Source organism: Malurus melanocephalus, unplaced genomic scaffold, assembly GCF_030028575.1.
Source record: "Malurus melanocephalus ecotype Western Australia unplaced genomic scaffold, MMel_1.1 scaffold_708, whole genome shotgun sequence".
Classification (NCBI taxonomy): domain Eukaryota; kingdom Metazoa; phylum Chordata; class Aves; order Passeriformes; family Maluridae; genus Malurus; species Malurus melanocephalus.
In genome coordinates, this window is record NW_026623940.1 from 128,192 (window position 1) to 150,619 (window position 22,428).

A 22,428-nucleotide genomic window follows, 5' to 3' on the forward strand; every position below is an offset into this window, starting at 1 on the left:
TCAGGGATGGCTGTAACTGCAGGGCATTCCTGGAACAGCCTTTGCCTAAAACTTGCCTTTCTTCTGGCTATTTAAGAAGGAGCAAGGATTTAGGGGTTCTGGGGAAAGGTCTTAGCTTCCCTCACTCAAAAAGGCTCAGAAGAAGTGGGTGATGCTGGTGCCCAGATTAGACAGATCTTGAACTGATGGGAAATGTTGCTTTTGCTGTTGCTGGACCTTTTCACTGTAGTCCTGTAGTCACTGGTCATATGTTGTGCAATTKTGGCATGGCTTCAGTTTTTTTGGCAGTAGCTTTTTAAGAGCTGTTTGGACATAGCTGTGTAGACTTTCTTCCCTGCCTGCCATTCCTTTGCCCTGTCTGTGCTAATACTTGTCAGCTGTTACATATATAGGAGGGATGGATACGATTCTGGGAAGAGTTTCACTCTGCAGACTGCAACTTTCTGTGAAGTGTGGTTCTTGGCTGACAAGATCCACTAGTACTCTGGGAAGCGCTTTATCGGGGTGRCATTGGGAAAACCACATACCAATCAGGCAGGAACATATTCCTGTGTGTGCTTCCTTCTCTATCACAGCTTCCCCTCTCAGCTCTTGTCCCAGGATTTAGTGAGGTGTTCTAGATAATGACACAGAGGTAGAAAGGCCCATCAAGATAAAAAATGACTACTTCTCCTCATCTCTTACCTATTGGTAGATCTCTCTGATTTTTTGAGAAGCACCTTCCAGCACCATCCCCAGTCTCTTTGCTAGGAGAGGGGAGGTCTGTGACCCTGCATGTGCATGAATGTCAAGGATTCTGCTTTAAGGGTGGGCTGACCTCTCTAGATCTGTGRCAGCTGCCTCATGCACAGCTTCTGTTCAGCTCTTATTCCACTGATGYCTTTGTGCCTTTGTTTTCTCTGTCCCTGCTGTTTCTAACAGGCACACCTCCATCTACTCCGAGCACACCAAAATCAACAACCACTCCCTCGACACCRGWGACTCCCACCACCACCACCAGCCCTCCGAGCACAACAACCACTGGTACTGGATCATCRACACCCACCTCAACCACTGGAAGTATTATCACCATACCCCCATCGGGTCCACCCACAGAAGCAATAAGTAATTCTCTGAATTTCATGTCCTTTGTTCATTTTAGAAAGCAGGGTTCATTGGCATCTCAACATGTGTTTTAGTTTCTATACTCAGTGATAGTTGATTATGTTTCAAAAATATCCCAGCTAACCTTTCAGCAGCAATGTCATTTCCCCTACTGTCCCAGTTGTTCTGCCTCTGTTAAAGTACATGAACTACATGAAGGGGTTTGCCTGTCCTCACCCAGATATTAATTAGTTTTTGTTGAAGGACTGTCCTTGTGGGTTTTGTGGGCAGAAACAGTGTGTCTTAATTCCTCTAGCATTTTTACTGGACTCTTATGTACACAGTGCTTCTCTCTCTACTGTCACTTATACTATAAAAGCACAAACATATGGCTCTGAGGCTGGCCTGTGAGAATCATGAACATTTTCTAATATCCTAATCAAAAACTATTTTAAAGAAGTCTCCATTAGCAACTATAATGAAAATTGGCTATGTGAAAAAGCAGAAAAGTGAATTTGGGGTTCCTAGCACCCCAAAATAGCTTGTGGGTGAGGAGTTTTAAAGCCTTGGGCATTAGAAATGGAACATAGACTGCTCTAGCAGCTGCTCAGTTGAATCAAATGTAGAATCAAATGACTCTGAGCAAAATCAGTGGTGCTATGAACATGCCACATGAAGCAGCACAGAGAACAATGGTCTTTCCATACAATATAATATGACAACAATACAGAATTAACCAGAGTTCATTGATCTACTCAGTGGATTCCCCTGGATGTAGGACTGCTGAACTCTTCTCTGAAGTATAAAGTTTTAACACTGTGGAAATGTTTCCTCTGGCACTGACTGTTGATAAAGTGTTTATATCAATGTCTCCTTTGCAAGATGTAGGAGATTTTTTTTTAATAATTCCTCAGTGATTCTGAAGTAATTAATAAAACTATTTCTGCTTTATTTCTGTCTAAAGACCCTATGCTTAGGCTTGTTGAACTTGTATGCTTATTAGAAAATAAGATGACATTAGGAAGAAAATGCAATTTCCCTGTTTCAAATACTCTTTTCTTCCTGTCTTAAAGAGAGTACAACTGGACCAACAGAGTCAAGCACTCCAGTTACTCCTTCAACTACGCCACTGTCAACAACTAGAACAATGGAGACAAGTACAGGGTTTACTCCAAGCTCCAGTAGTCAACAGTCAACCTTGCCAGTGTCAACAACCCCAGTGACAATTACCACCTCTGAAGTCACTAAAACAGGATCAACCACCAAAACCACGACTTCTGGCCCCACACCCTCAAGGTCCACCAGCACCACACCAGTAACCAAAACACCTGGCCCTGAGACCACTACCGCTAGGACCCCGAGCCCTCCAACAGAACCACATATCACCTCCAGCCCCAGCACCACCACAACCTCAGGACCAAGCAGCCCTACAGCAACACCACCTTTCACAGAATCAACCACCAAGACCACCACTTCAGGCCCTACACCCTCAGTGTCCACTCCCCACACCACCACAATTGGAACAGAAATAAGTACCCCAATGACAACCTCTGCAACTATTACTACTCCAACAACATCACCTGCTGTCACCACCACGACTTCAGGACCATCTTCCCCAGAGTCTACTTCCAGCTCTACTGTACCTCCGCCACCAGAATCAACCACCCCTGTGTCAACCACCACCTCTGGTACTACTCCAACAAAAACCTTTACCACCACTTTAGGAACGACCTCCAGTAGTTTTACCACAATCAATGCAACCACCACCACCTTCAAAACCTTTCCGCCTAGCTCAACTACTACATCTGGGCCTACTACAACATCYACTGCAGTCACCACTACAGGAAGTTCTACACACAGTACCACTCCTCCAGTTAATGGCTCAAGTACAACTACAAGTCTAACACCAACCACTCCTAAAAAAACTTGTACTATTTTCCCTGATGAATCTTATGAGGTGAGTAGATTTCACACTTTCATTCTGCTTTGGATGAAGACTAGACACATAACTTCAATGTTAGTAACATACAGAGTAGGCATTAATCTGGATAGGAAAGGAAGTATCAATCTGTTCTATTTTTTTATGTTTTCTTGGGCATCATCAGGCCTTCCAATGATATTTGGATTGATGGCTTATATACTGCTATTAGCTCTTCAAGGTTAGTTTTTAAAAAGGTTTCTGCAAGGAGTTAGATCACAGTTTAGTGTTTGTCTTTATTGCAGGATAGCTTTGATGAAGAAGAAACCAGGAGCTAAATGGTGCTAAGCTATCTTTTATTTTCTGCTTTTGAATAGGTCCAGAGTGGGTAAAAGTTTGTGTGTTTACAGTGCAGCCCAGCTAAAAACCACAGGGCTGAATTTGTCTGAGTTTGCAATGAGTCATGCTTGTTCACAGTCTGGTTTCAGGAGAGGACTGTGAAACAGATTAGTGCATTCAAATGCTTGTGAAATTTGACTCTGAGTCCTTTTTTTTTTTAGCCCTCCACTCTGACACAGGCAAGTTAGTGTCTTGCACATATCTAAAGCCTCCTCACTGGTTAGATGCCTACCAACTTGCTCAGTAGATCTGCTGGAATAAAAACTATACATGGCTGGAAAACTGGTAGAAGATAGAAAAAACCTGCATACAATCACAATGCATGCACAGAATCACCTTGGACATTTCTCCCTGAACAGCAGGTGTTCACTGTAGCTTTAGCTGTTAATCTGTTCTAGGCATTCATGGATGKGAATTGATCATATATTGGCCATTCATTTTAATCAGTGTCTTTCACTGTTTCTTAGAGAGGATGTCTAGGCGATGAGATTAGATCAAACATCTCACTTTTGATAGCTGAAACTAGAAAAGGTGATTCCCATTTTGATTTACTGGCTTGACTTTTGTAAGTAATGCTTTTCACTTAGCAGCTCTCAATTTTCCTTGCTCATCTTGCAGACCTAGGTAGTGTTGACTGATGCACTTCCATCCTATTTTCAGATTTCTGGTGGGGAAAAAATTGTCAATAAATATATGGTGTTTTAAAAACCTGCAGAAGATATTCAGATAACTGTTGTCAGTCTCACTGCTTCCTAAGGTTTCTTTCTGTCTCCCGGCTCCCCCTCTCTTTTCAAATACAGGAAGGTGAGTCATGGTGGCTCTGTAACTGCACAAAGGCAATATGTATAGAAGACAACATAGTCCAGGTGATTCCAGTAATCTGCAATCCACCTCCGAAACCCACGTGTGCCAATGGACTTTCTCCTGTGCCAGTCATTGATGAGGATGGATGCTGCTGGCACTGGGAGTGCGATTGTAAGTGTATATTATGTTGTATATTTAATCTCCTCGGGGAACAATATTACTGTCAAAACCAACAATATTTGTCAAGGAACAAGTATCATCACAAGGCTGTGACTCAGTCTTCTAGTGTTGATTGGTTTACAGTGCTTTGTTGATTCTTCTTAGCTAATTGAGAGATTTGATTAAGTTGCATTATTTCTACGTAACTGTTGTGTTAACAGAGTAAATTTGCCTCCCAAAGTAGGATTTAAGTGTCCAGATGCAGACATCTATAGTCTAGAAGCCTATAGATATGTTACTTGTTCATACTATTGGTAAAGATATATATCTGTGGTACACTTAATCTTATTCTCAGTTGTCTGTCATTAATGTGAGATGAATTGTGCATTGAAAGTGCCCGGTTTTTATTGATAATTTCTAGCTAATGAGCTCATGCATTGACATATACATTGACTTTACTGAAATGAAAATGCGCAAAGTTCAGTGAGATGTTTCCCACACCTATAGATTTTGTTTGTAGGTTGATGTGATTCTGTATGTTGCCATAAGAGCCTAACTTAGCTGTGTGTTTTTTTAGGCTACTGCACTGGCTGGGGAGATCCACATTACATGACTTTTGATGGGTTGTACTACAGCTATCAAGGCAATTGTACATATGTCCTTGTGGAAGAGATCAATAAGAAAGTTGACAACTTTGGTGTCTACATTGATAACTACCATTGTGATGTACGGGATGTAGTTTCCTGTCCTCGAACACTCATTGTGAGACACGAGACTCAGGAAGTGAGGCTAACAACAGCACAACCAAATACTCTACAAGTAGAGGTACTAGAGAATGTTACCATTTATTTCTTGATTCAGATATTAATACTGCACCATCAGGATAATTACATTCACAATGTTTGGGGGAGAAAAAAAAAATCAGTGTTTTAGATTCAGTAACAGTTAGGTTTATAAAACTGGACTGCTTCAAAGGACTTCAAAGGACTACTTCAAAGCATTTTTTGATTCCAAATGTGGGGAAAGAAATTCTACAACGTCTTGTCTTTTTAATCTCAAATCTTTGTAGATCTCTCTTAAATACACAAGTGTGGACGAATTTTTAAGAATTAAGGATATAAAATAAGTTAATTTATAATTAACATTAATATAACAAAGGAAAACAATGTGGAATGGGAGGAGATAACGTAAGGTAGACACAACAATAAAGATGGCCTGAAGCACTTTTTAAAATACCATTAGTAGCTTTGACTTGTGTCACCTTTTAAATTTTTCAGAATAGGGAATTTATGTGTTTATTTCACTGATAAATGTGATGTCCCACTTTTTGAGTTTCAAAACTGATAGGAGTGTTTGGGGCTTTTTGTAGCTTTGTACTGTTTGTTTGATTTATTTTTGTACATTACTGTGTGAGAATATTACAAGTTGCAACATATTGTTGAAAATTTACAACATCTAGACCTCTCATTTAGAAATCTTCCATTGCTGAGTACAAGTAGTAGTGTTAGCTCCACAGGTATGTCATGGCTACTGTATTTAAATAAATAATACAGTTTTTGTCTTATTTGTTTTATTTAATTTTCCTACAAGCATGTTCCTTTTATGACAAGAAAGCTCAAACTTTATACCATATGAATTCAGGAGAATTTTATATTCAACTTCCAAGAGGAGTCCTTGATGCCATAGTCACTCTAATAAGTCTGTTGAGTGTAAGGATTTAGCTGGTTTTAAACCTTGAATTTTAACCTCATTTGTCAGAGGCTGATAAGCTTTTTGTGGCTCAGAGAAGAAAAGTTTGACTTTCCAGTAACAAAGGAAACAAAGGAACACTTGTTACAAATTAAAAGGATATTATTTACCTTTACATTCTCACTGCAAAGCAAAGGAACAGTCAATTGTTTTGAAAAGTCAAACTAAAGATATGCCTCTTTTCTGTTTTCCTTTATTTATTAGGTGACAGTGAACAACCAGCTCGTGGCTTTGCCTTATAAGAAGTTTGGCGTGAGCATCTATGAGTCAGGCATAAATCGTGTTGTGGAAATTCCTGAGCTGAAAATGAATGTCACCTACAATGGCTTGTCCTTTTCTATCAGAATGCCTTACCACCTGTTTGGCAACAACACCCAGGGACAGTGTGGTAAGGCTTACTCATGTGATGTTTGTACTCTCACAAAACCACAATGACAGCCCTGTTACAAAGATGAATGGAATTTCCTAACAAATGTGTGAGTGAGTTCTTTCTCCCCTTACCACCCTCAGGTACTTGCAATAACAACACGGCAGATGACTGCATGTTGCCAGATGGAAGCATTGCAGAAAACTGTGAAACCATGGCAGATCACTGGCAAGTTGTCGATCCTTCCAAACCACAGTGCTCTCCAGGCCTAGTTCCTACAGGTGCACCTAGCACAACGCCAGTACAGCCTTGCAAAGAATCTGCCATCTGCGAGCTCCTTTTGGGAAGGTAGACATTCCTCTTGATTTTGCAAGCCTTTAGTCTTTGATTTAAATAGAAATTTTAGGATTAATTCATCAATGGAAAGTTTTTCTAACTATTGCTCATTTCTTGTATCTTTATTGGTTGCTTCCACTCCTTTTACTTTTTCTGGTTGTTATTTTTTGCTGACCATTTCTTTCAACCCTCTGGCTGCTACATTAACCTTTGTTGATGTTCCCTTGTTCTTCTACATTCTCTGCCCTCCCCTGTCCCATGTTCTTGCCTTTCCCACATTTATTTAGCAGAAAACAGAGTCCAACTGAAAACAGAGATCTTAATTTTTAGAACCCGGTGTCAGAACTGAAAAAGAATCAAAATCTCTTTAAAGAGATAGCACATGGTTACACCCAATAATATACAGCTACTGGACTCAAAATGTTCATGTCTAAGTGTTTAGTGGGTGAAGGAGGAGTACGTTAAAGTATGTTGACAGGTTACAATCTGGATAAGTGTCTTAGCACAAATCTCTCATCAATAGTCCACATCTCCTTAACTTCCCACTGTTGCCACATCATAATGTGTTAGGTACAGTGAAAAATGTATGGATCATTCATAAACTAATAATGATACATATTTCTGTTTCTAGTGTGTTCAAGCCATGCCATGGGTTTGTCCAGCCTGAAAAGTACTATGCAGCCTGCGTTTTTGATAGCTGCGTACTTCCCAACCTAGACCTGGAATGCTCAAGTCTGCAGATCTATGCTGCCACCTGTGCTGATCAAGGAGTGTGCATTGACTGGAGAAAGCACACCAATGGTGTATGCTGTAAGTATCTGGCCATTCATCTTGAATTATTAAGGAAGATTATGTGGAACTGTTTCAGCAATAATGTCACACTGCTTTCAGAGTAATGAAGACACCAATAAATCACTGTGGCTGCTTTCCTTAAGCAATTTTGCAGGTAACATTTTTAACAATGGAAATGATAAATGGGCCTGCAAAAATATACATGTATTGACTGTGCCAGAAACATCTGTATCAGTACATACTTTTTTGTATGCAGGCAGTTTTGCACTTTGCAGGCATCAGCAGATCACTCTCTATTATGTGACAGGTGCATTACTTTTCATCTGTAGTAGGAAGAGGACAAAGGGTAGGAGTACGCTCCCCTTTGAGGACTTGTGCAAAAGAGATTAAAATTATGGAAAAAAATTGTAATTAATATCTAGACTCTTGGCTTCATCATCTTAGTGTAAAGTGTAAAGCTATATATCTATGGCTAAATTGCACAAAATTGTTCTATTTAGAGACATGATTCTGATATCTGGGATTGTTTTCTCTTTGCTTCTCAAGATTGTCATAGATACAATAAGTCTTGACATAAGGTCATGGGGCTTTTATATTGTTACTGAGCTGTTCCTCCTTTTTGTTCTTCCATTGCAGCTCATGAATGTCCCCCTGGTAAAGAATACAGAGCATGTGGTCCTATTAAAGAGATGACCTGCAAATCAAGGTAAAAAATTCCTTCACAGTTAGTTATAGCTTGTACAACTATTCAGTCATATCTAGTGCATGGGTGAATGAGCAAATTCAATCTCGTGTTTTAAACTGACTGACTAATTTATTAGCACTGTTCTGTTGATCCTAAATCTGGGTGCCTGAACTGTTTGTGTTGTGTGGCTATACCAAACACCATCACTGACAATCCACAGTCACAAATGAGCATATCATTTGCCACTGTATTTTCAGTGAAAGTTTATTTGGCACAATCCTCCTGTACATGCCTATGGCATTAATGGTGCCCCTCTGAACATTTTGTCTCACAGAGGACAGAATGAAACATCAACTAAACAAGTGGAAGGCTGTTTCTGTCCTAATGGAACCATGCTGTACGACTCTGGTGTGGATGTCTGTGTGAAAACCTGCGGTGAGTTTTGCTGCTTCAATTGGATGCATCTTTGTTTCCTCTTTGTTGTTTCCTTCTCGTGTGTGCAACATAGATCTGACTGTATGCAGTGCATAAACAATGTATAGTAGGGATGCCTACTGTTATGTGACTGGTAATGGAAATTTATTTTGGTATTTTCCCAGGCTGTGTTGGAGTGGATATGATCCCAAGAGAGGTATGATGCCATATGCTTTTGGATTTCATATAGAAGTTTGGGTGGGGACAGGAGAATAGGCTCCACTGGTGCAATCTTGTTTTGTCATCTCCCAACTTTTTATTCCTATTTTACTTCTTTTCCTTTTAATTGGTTACTATGCAATCACTCATCTTATTGTTTTTCATTGACAGTTTGGAGAAAAGTTTACAGTGGACTGTCAGGACTGTATTTGCCTGGAAGGTGAACATGGCATTGTGTGTGAGCCTCATAAATGCGAACAGAAGAAGGTCACTTGTGATGGAGAAGGCTTCTATGAGGTCACTGAAGTAAATCCTGAAGACTCCTGCTGCCCACTGTTCACTTGCAGTGAGTTTATACTTTTGTTTCTAGTCTTTCTATACCTCTTGGAAATAGAAAGGAAAAGAGACTGAATGGCCTTAGCACCAGAGATCTGCAGCAGGGAGTGACAAAATAGTATCTTTCCTCATGCTTTTTAAAATCAACTTGCCCAGTGCTAAGAAAAACGCATTAATATTGCAATGATTCTGAATATAAATTTATAAATTCAGTATAACTGAATTTAAAGTTATATGACTCAAATCAAGCTATAGTTCTTGAGTTCAGGGCCACATTTTATTGAAGCAAAATGCAGATAGATTATGGAATTCTCTGTGGAATTGTATTTTCCATCAGTTGCCTAAAATCCTGGAGAGAGTAGGAGTTGTTCCCTACTTTTCTGCATAGAATAGTGAGACTTTGTTAAAACATGATAATTACATATTAGAAGAAAATTCATAAACTAATACAGTACCCCATATCCAGTGCCTGGAGGAAAAATGTGTTCCCTACCTGCAATTTGTTTCTTTGAAGAGAATCTGGACTGTTATGTAGCAGTGGGAAGTTGATCCTAAAGGCTCTGATAGGTGCTTATTTCTAGTAGCTGTGATTTAGTGTGCTTGTTGGCTTATTCTTCTTTTTCTTTTTTTTTTTTTTCCTTAGAATGCAATACAAGCTTGTGCACAGCTAAAGCCCCCAAGTGCTCGCTGGGATTTGAAGTTCATTCTTATATTCCCAGTGGTCAGTGCTGTCCTGTGTACCAATGTGGTAAGTCCCTTGGAAATATATTACAATGATTAGCCTTATAGTTAAATTTATTACATAATTTAGCATTACGCTTTATAATTTAATTCATTATTATTAAAATTGGTTATTAGTGCTATATTTATGAAACTAGGAAACCAGATATAGCTCAGGTGACTCAAGTTCAATTTTCTCAATTATAAATACATGGTAGAACAGCTGCAGAATTAACTGGGATGATGGTCTTAGCTTAATCTAGCAAGAAGTCCCTAAAGCATCCCCAGTACAAGACAGATACACAGTTCTTGATAACTGAAACAAGGAAGTACTTGTATCTGTTAAGTGGACATTCTTGGCTATGAACTGGACTGTGCATATTGAGATAAATCTTCCCCTTTTTGCACATGCAGCATTAATTTTTATACTTTATACACATTCTATCTGCTACCAGAATTGGGGAGTAACCAATGTCTTTGACCGTATGAATTGTGATTCATCATGGAAGAAATGAGTTTGGTTAGAGTGGGGTGAAGACATTTTTTATTCTTTTTTCCTATTTAAACATCTAACTCCTTGCTTATTAACAGTTCCCAAGGGAGTTTGCGTACATGAGAGTGCTGAGTTCTTGGTAAGTTCCTGTTTCAACTCTTCCAGTTAATAAGTATACTTAATCAGAAGTGGCTATGAAGAAGTTTATCCAGTAAAATCAATACTTTAGAAGTTTTCTAATTTCTGTCAGGAGTTCATCAATTTCATAAAGCCTAAATATTTTCTGAAAGGTTTCCTGTGTAAGAAAGAAATTGAACAGCTGCATATATGACAGTATCAAAGAGAGATTTGGGTTAAGTGTGCTGGCATTTAAAAAAGTCAGTCTGCATTTACTGTCAGCACACTATTGCAGTTTTAAGGCTCTGTTTTCAAAAATTTAAAGATATGTAAACAAGTATTATTCTAACCAAAACTAAATTTCTAATAAATTCTCTTGGGTCTAGTAATTGTGCCTGTTCTTTTAATATCAGTATCTATTATCATTACTATACAGGACTTTAATAAAGGTGCACATTAAATTATATCCAGTATTTAAAATGTTGTCTTCATAATTGGCTAGCCAAATAGCTTTCCAGTTGTCTTTACAATTTTTTCCTTTTTGATTGCTTGATTTTAAAAAAAATTAATAAAAGTCTATCAAACATGTAATATCTCATTAATACTTTTTTCCCTTAAAATTTGTAGCCCAACTCCTCAGTCTTCGTTGACAAGTGTCAGGATTGTGTGTGCACAAATGATGTTAACATCAGCACTCAACTGAATATCATCTCCTGTCAACGTCTCCCCTGCAACATACACTGTGAACCTGTAAGTGGCAAACTTAAAGAAAGACCCCAAAATACCCATGTATGTGAAAATCATTTTGATCAATGAGTGGTATTAAACAAAGGACAGGGAATCAAAAACCAGAGACCAATTCCAGAATAGATACCAACTGTACTTTGGGCAATCTGCTGCCTGAGACTGATTGTATTCAGTTCACATTGGCAGGATTAGCTGGAAAATTTCTGTAGACCACCTTATAGAGTGATATTTGATTATTAGACATATTATAATACTTCAGTTTACACCATCTATAACCTGCTTTTATTACTTTTCTTCGTTGGGTTGGAACACAGGCACAAATCTAGAGTGCACTTCAAAACATAATCAATTAATGGATTAGTATGCTTTTATTTATTTCTCAAAAATCCATTTATCAAAGTGATAAATCATATTCATTTATCATTGTTTTAAATTAATTTTAATTTCTAGGGATATGAACTTAAACCAGTGAAAGGTGAATGCTGTGGAAGATGTGTGCAGACCAAGTGTATTATACACGCAGCAAACAATTACCAACTCATCTTGAGTGTAAGTATGCCCTACATCTTATGTCTCCACCAAAGCTGTAAAGCTGCCTGTTCCAGAAAGACAAAATCTCCTTGCCAGAGATAGGGCTTTAGTGTAACTTTGCACCCGAAAGATCAAATTCTCATCTAAAGCAAAACCTAGCTACAATTTTTTGACCTGAAGGTAGGTCTCATAGAATAACATTTTCTGGAAGGCCCTTCCTGGAATTACAAATTCAATATAATTGGAAAGGGTTTTCTTCCTGTGTCTGGAAGTTTGGGGTTTTCTATGTTATTTGATTTCTGTATGCTGAAAAATACTAGTAAGGCCTGCATATGAAACAATGTTATTGTCCCTGTAGGATGAAGGTTTAGGGTTGTTCTTAACATAAAATAGTCTAGCTTTCCAAAGACAAAATCCATTAGCATGCATGGTTTTGTTAAGGTACTCTATGTACTTTAGAGACATTTTTCTTTCTCAAGGAAAATGCCATGTAAAACTGAAGATTCTCTCCACGTGTGGCACTTGCCAATACATGTAATGATCTGCATCCCAAGTGGCTGTTAACCTAAAAATAATTGGCTGAGGAACAAGATGAAAGTAATTGTCAGAGGGCAAGAAAATTTCTGTCTGAGCTCCCTTCAGCTTTCCTTATTCCATTTTGCATTTCACTTGCAGCCTGGAGAGTTTAAAAATGATCCTCACAACAACTGCACCATTTATAGCTGCATAAATGTCCACAACCAGCTTATCTCTTCCACATCTGAGATTACCTGTCCAGCATTCAATGAGGAGAGCTGCAAACCTGTAAGTAAAAATGGAAAATTTACCCTCTACTCCATACACAGATTACTTGATTTTAGTTCAGCCATCTAACTAACAACAAAAGTAAAATTTAGCTCTGATGATCTTTCATTGTAATTTCTCAGTCCTAAGGCAAAAGTTCCAGATGCATCCATGCACAGCCCTATACAGTGTACAAAATAAGATACCTGGGTGCAAATTCAAGGCTTTTAAGTGGTTGGTGCCTCACTGTAGCCCAAATACAGGTCAGCACCGAGACAGTGAAACTTTGCTGACTGCTTTGTTAGGGCTTCTGTCTCAGCAAGAACTAGGTTTCCTTGAAGGTTAGAGAAACACAAGCTGTTCAGTCAGTACGCTGCCCATAACACCATGCATAGTCCCCATTCAAATACAGAGGACTCCGAGAAAGTATTTGTTGGAATTGTTTCTGAGGAAAAAATGCATGATATTAACAGTAGACTTCCTTCAAAGAATTATTTTTATTTTCACAATCCTTTGTAAATTGATAGATTTTAAGTTGTGATGAGACTTAATAATGCTTATTCAGATCAGTGCCACAGGTTTCTCTGTTTTTTTCTAGCCACTGAGGATTGCTGGCCTCAAAGCCTTTTTAATATAGGGAAGTAATACAATTTTTTTCTGTTTCTTTGTTCTTTTAGGGAACCATTTCGTACCTACCTAATGGTTGTTGCAAAACCTGTAAGTATGCCAGTGTATCTGAATCAACGATACACAGAATGAATTGTCTTCTGAAATTAACCCATTTTCCAGATGTATTTGTATTTAAATTGATATTTTAATATTTATATTTATCATTCCAAGCCTTCACTGTCCCATCTCTCTGGAAAAGTTTAAGCTGAAGCAGAAAGACCACTTAAGACAGTTCTTTGAGTGCACTAGTGAAGCCCAGGGAATGCTGAGGTGCGAGGGACTCCTGGAGCTATTTCACTGAAAGTATTTTCTGATCTTTGCCTGTAGGTGCCCCTCTGGACAGCCGCACACCGTGCTCTGTGCGCCGCAGGAAAGACTTTATCGTCTTCAATGGCTGCCGCTCCGTGGACAGAGTTGATGTGACTGAATGTGAGGGAACATGTGGAACCTTCTCGCTGTAAGTAAACTCACCAGACAATGAGATTTAAGTTCTCTTGGTGCTGAGCTTGTTTATATAAAAGGAACAGTAAATAGGTAGGCTACAGAATGGTAGAAGACTTGGAACTGTCTGCTCTCCAAATCATGAACATAAAATCATGGAATCTGTGGCTGAGCAGTTGATGTGTCTTAATACAAAGTAGAAAAATGTATTAATTTTCCTTGGGATTCAGACAGCAGTGATAAGGATTATTCATCCATTAACATCTGGCGTTATGCCAGACCACCTTGGCTAGAAATCGTCACAAAAGAACATGGATTATTTACTGTAGTGGGAATGAGCCCAGAGAGCAGCCAGACTTGAAGCTTTTAGGTGAAAAAGCTCCTTCTCCATAGTTAACACCTAAAATGAAATACGCATACATCTTTTAAAGGAAGATTCAAACAGGCATAATTTTTATGCAATGAAGAAATGAGAAAATGAGTGCTTTAGGTGTGGTGTTAGTGAGTAACTTGACTGCACATTTTTCTCTGAAATGAGAGACTATAACAAAAGGTGGCCATAAGGACATCTGGTAGTGAGCTACTAATACACTGGAAAAACACAACTCTAACTTACCAACGAAACTGTCACTTACTGCCTATCACTGTCACAAGTGCCACAGTGCACCATACACGGAGAAAATTGATCTTCAGTATCAAAAGGAACTCTGATAAGCCAGGGAGTTTTGTAAGTGTTTTGAAATTCCTGATCATCTTTGGGTCTTGCTGTGGTTGCTTCTACATGCAAATACAAGAAAAAGATGGATCTTGTCACAGTCTATAGCTTGATATTGACAGATTCTTCAAGTTAGGAATGGCGCTCAGGAAGCTGATGAACGCAAGGCTGCAAAAAATACTTTGCTGTGAGATAGGAACAGAAAGAGATGCTGCTTCCCCTTCCTGTTAACACTGCTCTGATTGGGATATGTATCTTATAAATCACTGTTCTGTCAGATGAACTTAGCACTTCCATTAGCCACAGCTGCTAATGGCTCTTCTCACAGGAGTTCTATACCTGATTTCACCCTCTCCTGTATGTTGGCTTCTGGCACAGAGTAACGTTTCCAATTTCCATGTTAACAGATACTCTGCTGAGGCCAATTCTATGGACCACAGCTGTTCCTGCTGCAGAGAAACAAAGACTGTTGAGAAGCACGTGGTACTGAAATGCCCCGGTGGGCACGCCATGTCACATAAATACGTATATGTGGAGAGCTGCAGCTGTCAAGACTCTGAATGCAGCATACCACGGTCCAAACAGCTGCAGAGCAAGGAAGAAAATGACAAGGCGAGCGCTCTGAAGCGGATCAAGAGAGCCATCAGCTTAACGTCAAAATGAAGGCAGAAAAAACCTGGCATCATTAACTGAAAGGACTATGAACCATTCTTGTCTTTGACAATTTTTGAACTTTACTTTTCCCAGTAACTGTATCCTGCTTGTTCTCTGATTGATTTGAACACTGCCCTATTTATTTGTGCACAAAATAAGAACACAAATTTGTATTCTTCCAAGTGCACAGCCTTTTGGGTCCTTTAAAAATCTGTTTATTTTCTCTGAATGATTAAAAGCACATTTCAAAAAGCACAGCTTTTGTACTTGTTGTTGTGCTGTCTTGATGAGTCTTGATTTTGAAGAGAGAAGAAATGTCTTATTCAAGTTACGGGAAGTCAAGTGATTTCCTAAATGTTTGGGCTATCTATTCCTGGCTCCTTGAAAACTGTTTAGATTGTGCTGTTCAGAGGATCCAATGTGTAAGGTGGGAGAGAAGATGATGCTGTCTGCCAGAGCAAAGCAAAGTCAAAGATGAACAATGACCATGAAATGATTCAGATGACTTGGAGAAACTTCTAGTTCAGCAGGAGCTCTTATTTTAGCAGGGTTCTGTATCGTAGAATTGTCTTAGTTCATCACAATTATGTATTTTCACTAAAAAAGTATTCCCTCAGCCATGCAAAGTTCACTCACAGTGCTTTCAGGATAGCTACCACTGCAGTAAGAGCTCTCTGAATCCCAACATTTGAAAACAGATACCCATCACTAAGCTAGTTATCCTAGACTTCCTCTGCAGAAAATGGAAAGCAATAGCCATTTTTTATATTAATTTGTCTCACAACAAAGGACACATCTAAACGAGTGCCTGTTTATTTTATTGTAGGGGGAGATGAAGCAGATTAGCTGGAGTATGTTCATTTCTCTTGAAATCTGTAGAACAATGAGGATACAAACCATAGTTGTATGTGAAAAAAATTGCTTTTGGTTTTATTTTGTCTCTGTTAATGGAATCTTAATTGTGCTTTATCCTTCTGGGAGTTTGAGCAAGAGCCAACCTCTATACTGGCATCTTTGCTACCTAAAGGATTGGTGGCACCATTTTTTGTAACTAGTAGCCTATCAAATGTGCTGCAGTATAGAAGGCAGACACAGATAGGAATGCACAGGAGATTGAACTCCACATTTTTTCCAGCATTACAATGCTGTGAGTGGAGAGCCAATTTGTCTGGAGTTGGAGAGATAGCTGACCTAACAAGAAGGAAGTTTTGTCCATTTACAGAGCAAGCTGCAGAACTAATGAAGCCTGGTTTATGTTTTAGTATGGGTTCCTAAGGATTTCCATTTCTACATTCACTGTGACATGTGACTGAGAATTTTCTCCCAGGGCACTTACAGAGTCACTCTCCTCTGTGGATTCTTTGTTATCCAGCAATTTCTGTGCTGACACTAGAACCATGCATTTCCTTAAGCCTTTGCAAAAGCTGCTTTTCTCAAAATCTATTGACATTTAACTGTCTTTGATATCTTAATTTTTGCAGTTAAATTTGACTGAAGTCAAAATAACTTCTGGAGACAAATAGATTGCAAGGTGTGATCAAATCTGCCTTGTTTCCTATGAAAAATAGACAAAATATTACTAGTCACTACTGACATTTTGCTGCACACTATATTTACTCTGCAATTCAAAATCTCCCTTGTTTAATTTATTTTTCATTTGGACTGTAGTTTGCACAGGCCCTTTCTGTCCCTTCTAGTGATGGGCAAACTACTTCTTAATGAGGAGGTTTAAAGATCCTTTATCAAAGTCAACAAGGCTGCAGATTTTGGCTTCACCACTGCAGGGCAGTCTATGGCAAAGAATGTAAAGTCACTTCAAAGCACAAAAGCAAGCTGCCTGAAAAGGGAGTTTCCATTTCAACATGTAGAGTGTTTTATCACGAGAATGAATGCTGGTCTCTCCTCACAGATGTTTATATGCTCTTAGTAAGCACTGGGAAAAAGAAATGTTCTGGCAGGAATTTACGTGCATGCACAAGGTGTTGTTTGTCACAATGCTCTGGGTTATGGCAGCCCTCTCAGTTTTGGTGCTGGGTCAGTGCTGCCCATGAGCAGGTTCACAAGCAGACACTGTCAGAGAATTCTTATAAGTGCTTGGCAGTTCTGGGTCACACTGTACATGTCAAATCTCCACCCCTTTCTGCAGTCTTAGTCACCTTTGCAGTTAAGTTTGCACCTGCATTTCCAGTGGAACTGGATGACAAAGTTTAAACAGATTTAATTTTCTCTAGTGGTGAAATCCACCAATAGTATTTGGGAGAGAAAAGAATAAAAAAAGTCTTAACTCTGTATCCCTACAAAGAGTAGTAGTGGCAGTGAGCAGCACTTTTGCTCATCTCCACAACCCTCTTGGAAGTAAACTGAGATTTACATTGACTGATCTCAGGAAGCATTTTGTTCCTTAAGCAAGAGCTTTTGGGTCTGCAGGCCACAAAAATAGATTTTTTTTTCTGTAAAACCCAGAAAAAAAACCTGAAGAAATGTCTCTCATCACCCTTTCTGAAAGAGTGATGTCAACTCATTAGGGATTCAGGAGATGGTGGAACCTTCTGATCCCATTGTCTTCCAAACAAGACCTACTACAAAGGATCCTGGCAGCTTTAAAAAAAGCATTAATGCTGGAAGGGAGTTGACTTGACTTTCTCTGTCTTGAAAGAATGACTCTGTTTTCATTCTGAAAGAATGACTCCATTCTCCAGGAACTGCCTTGTCTTCTGGAGTCTCGCTAAAAGGGAGCAGCAGCAAGAGTCCCATGTCATATCTTTGTGCCTGAATCCTGGGTTCATCTCCTCTGTACTTTCTGTCTAGCCTCACACTTTAAGCAATGGCAATGGATTTATTTTTTTTTTTGTTTGTTTCTTTTTCTTCTTCTCTCAGTACTTAACAGTTTTAGTTTTTTCTTGAGAAATGGGAAAGCCTTCTTGGGAGGAAAGTAGGATTTCCAATCACATAGCCTTTGAAGGCATCAACACCCAAGGAAGGTCCCAGCTCTTGTTGCCCAAGATCACATGGGTTTCACTCCCAGTTGTCATCTTTTTCTCCAAGAATCTCAAACAATTTCCTTGTAGTTACCTGGACAGGCACTAGAAACTCAGTGTTTTTCGTAGGACTCTTCAGCAATACAATGAGAGCTGCCATCTGCAGTTAAAAAGGAATTCACAGAAGATTTGCTGATAAAGTGAGCACAGATGTTTTATGAAGCGTTACTGGACAAGTGTTTTGAGAATACCAGGGGCAGAGAGGAAAATGCTTGTTAGCAATATGGAAAAAATCACTGCTGCTATCTGAGGTAAAGGCAGATGGGATTCAGAAAGAGGGGGAAAGCCACATTCAAACCAAGAAGAATTCTTCCCAAAATAACACAAGGTAGGAGTTTCTGATCTGATAACTACCTTGTTTTCTGATATAAATATGTTCTATGATAATATTATTTTATGTTGTAAGAGAGGGATGGTAGGATAAAGTTTTCGTTATATTTACAGTTTGAGTGTACTTTGCTAAACCACACTTCACTGAACTAAGCACATAAGCCCCAGTGAAAGGACTTCAGCAAAGGCAAAGCCCTAAGTAAATAATCGTGCAGTTACTGTGCTTGGTACATGCTGTTGCATTTGTCTAGGAAAGTAAACTCAGATATTGGGAAAAGACAGAAATAGACTTACAAACTCTGGGATCACAGGAAAAAGAATTACGAGTTTTAGGTCTGACAAAAATGGAAAGACACTTAAATAATTGTAACATTGATACACAATTTCTGAAATTTCACCTCCTAGGAGAAGCTTTGAGGGGTAAGGGGGAATTTTAAGGCAGAACAAGTTCTTAAAGTTGAGCAGCCCTCTTCCAGGGCTGAATTTCAAAAATCAACTCACTCTTTTCAGGCCACCACAAGCAGCTGTGTTCTTAACTGGCAACCTCCCACACAATGGTCCAAACAGGTCCAAGCAGGCTATCTAAGCTGTATGTCCATCACTAATATGGAAAATCCTCTAAGTTCTTCTGAAACCAGTTAGGTTCAAACTGAATTTCCTTTAATATTCCAGTTTTTCAGCATTCTTATGTGCAATGCTTGAATTCTTTTCACAATCTGGTCTCTAGAGCAGTGAAAACCACCACTGTGATGTTTACATTACCCCAAGACTTTGAGAAAACTCAAGCAGAGAGAATGTATGGCAGAGCTGGCACTGAGAAGGAGCACCTGTCTCAATGCAGCTTTCTTTTAAGCAGTAACAAAAGGCAACAGGAACAGTGATCAAGAAATGTGGGCTTTACACAGTGCCTGTGACCTGACACAGCAGTTAAATTTCAATAGTCTGTCCCTCTGGACTGGTGGGGCTGAGCACTTCTTGCCTTTTTTTGCAGAATCTATGGGATCTGTGTGATCATTCTTCTGCTTAAAAATACAAGGAGTCTGAGCAAAATCTAAGGACAGGTAGTTCTTCTTGGGTGGCCAATTCTACATTCCACAAAATGCTAAGCAGAGGCATGGGGAAAGATTTTGTCTTGGTTTTCCTCTCTCTGGGTAAACATTCAAATTTAAAAGAAAATTGGTATTCAGCCACCTACAAAACTGTCTTGGTTTTAGTGGCTACTTTGTTCAAGGCAGGGCAATCTCTGAAACTTGAATGATAGAGAAGTCAGCTGCTGCTGCAAAATATTACACTTCATGCCGGAAGGATCTCAGTCTCAGGAGTCCAGTAGAAATACTCTGACAGAGTTTCAGATTGTATTAACAGGGACATAGTTTAATCCAATTTAGGAAAAAAAACCCAGGCCAAGGTTTCTTAGCTTCCAACCTTAACTTATTCTCTGCCCCATCTCTTAGCCTTTCTTTTGGCTTGCAGTAACTTTCAGTTACTTTTCATGGATACTGGATATGTAATTCCAAGCTTATAGAGACTTCAGAGGCATGCTGTGGACTCTTCTGAATTATCTTGGCACCCAGGAAACAAGATACTGGTTTTTAAAAAAGAGGTAGAATCTGCTCTAGCCTAGATCCCATAAAGTTCTAATTGTTAAAGCAGAAAATTCATATGCTTCCCTTTGTTCTGCTACCCACATTTTTCACCAGGAAGGTTGTTTGAAGAAAAGCCTTTCAAGTAGAAATTCTCAAGGGCCCAACCTCCTGATGAGATGACTTTCTATGCAGGGAGTCTCTCATATGTGAGGAAGTGCCAATAGGTCAAAGAGACCTGTGGGCACGAACACCGATCAGCCGTGTCATTACTCCTTGTATGTGGATTTTGAAAGATCTACATCTTCTTAAAGAAAAACAGAGGAGAGCAGCTGAACTCATTCCTTGCAAACAGGAAAAACTAATGTCCTTGATTTGTTCACGGAAAGTCAAGGAGCCCTATGGCAGGATGAGATGTTAATGAGCTTTGTGTCCATTCTAAGGCAAAACGTAAGAAAACATCAACCATCTCCTACCAAAGTTAAAATACTGAAGGCATTCTTCATGTATCTTAATGGACAATTAATGACAAGTATCCATTTGCTCCTTTCTCACTGCCAGCTACATATCACCTTATACATAATGACATCTGTTTCAAACTATATGGTAGATGCAAATCAGATGCATCAAATAAATCTTTAATGTAACTTTCCTAAATTCTATGATATCATGCAAAGGATAAAAAAGAATAATCCATGATCTTCTTGAATTCTACTGGCAGTTTAGAATGTACAAATGATTGTTATCATTTGTAAAATGGTATTTTGTTATGTTAAATATTTTCCCAAATTCACTTAAGGGTTTTTTTTTTTATCATGTGGATTATTGGCACAAACTGCCTTTTGCCAAATCCAAATGAACTGCTTTCTTAGCTAGCATCACTTTGTTAATGAAATACACATAATTTCTCTAGAGTTATTACTTAGGCAGTGCTTGTAAAACAGCATTTTATAGTGGATACTCATTTCAAGAAGCAGTACCAGTTTTGCCTGAAATTAACTGGATTGTTAGACCATTTCCAAGCTGAATCTCACCAGTGCTTGGACTGACCCAGGATGGCCATAACTCTTTACAGCACCTATGGAATCACCTTTTGACAGAAGGATATGATACAAATGCAACTGCCAGACTTCAGTACAGTGGCTGGCAATGAAGGGCATTAATCCACAAAATGCCCCCTATTTGAGTGTCTTTTTACCAAGTTTGTAGCAAAAATATATGAGAAGTGAGTCACTGGTGTATTACATTAGTTTTATGATGGCTTATCTTCAGTGAGTCAGTGGTGATAAAGAAGCTGAGTTAATATTTACCTATCGTATTTACTAAAATCACATACCCTTTAATGGCAAATGATCCATGAAATGGGCTGTAAAGGGGCCAAGAGGAATTGTTCTTTTTGCTAATACAGCTGCAGAAGAGGGAAGGCCTCTTATCCTGCAGGGTCCAATAAAGGGAAGAGTTATTAATCCCMGTATGTCACTGCAGGGGGAATAGTTATAACTTGCGTGCCAATAGCAATGATTCAGTGGTAAGTGATCAACACAGTCTATAAGCTCCCTGTCAGTCTGCATTTCCTTCTGAATAGCTCCCATTTCTTCTGAAAACCTCACTGTTTCCACGCTTCAATATAAAAACTTGATTTGAATGCAAATATCTGTCCCCTGTCAGTAGCCCTGAAATCACTGCGGAGGATTGAAGCATCCAGTGATTTCTAAGGAGTGTAGCCCAAAGTATCTCTGGAGAAGCCAGAAGCAGCAGCTCTGGTCAGTCATTGACAGGAATTCTGCTTCCCAAGAAATGGCAAAGGAATAGCACAAATGACAGAGCAGACAAGCAGAGGTAAGAAAATGGCTAGGTACAGAGCAAGAGAGCTGGGTTTCCTGTTTCTCTGAGTAGAGTTGTGCTCTTGATTTTCTCAGGGGAGGATCCCAGATGACTGATAATACTGCTTCTGCTGAGTAGAGCAGAAGTGCATGTTGGTTCAATGAATCATTTATTTTATTCTGTCTTTTCCTTGAACAGTTTTAACACATGCTGTTCCTCTTCTTCCTAGGCCCCTAGGTGCTATGTGGGGTTTACAGGGGGAAATCATGCCTTAGCTCATTCCTCCTGCCCATCCTCTCATTCCCTTGAATCACCCCACATGTAGAACACAAAGGGCTGGAGGTCATAGAGGTCAGCCTCACTATGTCTTTGTCATTAAAGGACTACTCCAACCTGAAGAGTGCCTTTGGCAAATATTTAATAGCTGGTCCCTCCAGCTTTTGTGCTGCTCACTGGGAATAAAGGGTTTTTTTCTAAAGTCAGGAATCATACTCCTAGAGTCTAATTGTTCCTTCTATTCTC

General features: G+C 39.2%; 1 protein-coding gene across 1 annotated transcript in view; it reads left to right on the plus strand.

Moving 5' to 3' along the window:
- LOC130584440 (mucin-2-like) overlaps positions 1-15,232 on the plus strand; it is a 64,108-nt gene extending 48,876 nt beyond the window's left edge. Inside the window, exons 38-57 of the mRNA XM_057384414.1 lie at positions 922-1,104; positions 2,157-3,040; positions 4,201-4,375; positions 4,941-5,188; positions 6,317-6,500; positions 6,623-6,827; positions 7,447-7,625; positions 7,864-7,866; positions 8,244-8,313; positions 8,627-8,727; positions 8,892-8,923; positions 9,097-9,271; positions 9,905-10,009; positions 10,573-10,613; positions 11,219-11,341; positions 11,789-11,887; positions 12,545-12,673; positions 13,330-13,369; positions 13,649-13,778; positions 14,885-15,232. Coding sequence (XP_057240397.1) covers positions 922-1,104; positions 2,157-3,040; positions 4,201-4,375; positions 4,941-5,188; positions 6,317-6,500; positions 6,623-6,827; positions 7,447-7,625; positions 7,864-7,866; positions 8,244-8,313; positions 8,627-8,727; positions 8,892-8,923; positions 9,097-9,271; positions 9,905-10,009; positions 10,573-10,613; positions 11,219-11,341; positions 11,789-11,887; positions 12,545-12,673; positions 13,330-13,369; positions 13,649-13,778; positions 14,885-15,140 — 3,362 coding nt within the window. The 3' untranslated portion in view covers positions 15,141-15,232. The remainder of the gene's footprint in view (positions 1-921; positions 1,105-2,156; positions 3,041-4,200; positions 4,376-4,940; positions 5,189-6,316; positions 6,501-6,622; positions 6,828-7,446; positions 7,626-7,863; positions 7,867-8,243; positions 8,314-8,626; positions 8,728-8,891; positions 8,924-9,096; positions 9,272-9,904; positions 10,010-10,572; positions 10,614-11,218; positions 11,342-11,788; positions 11,888-12,544; positions 12,674-13,329; positions 13,370-13,648; positions 13,779-14,884) is intronic.
- The last annotated feature ends 7,196 nt before the right edge of the window (positions 15,233-22,428 follow it).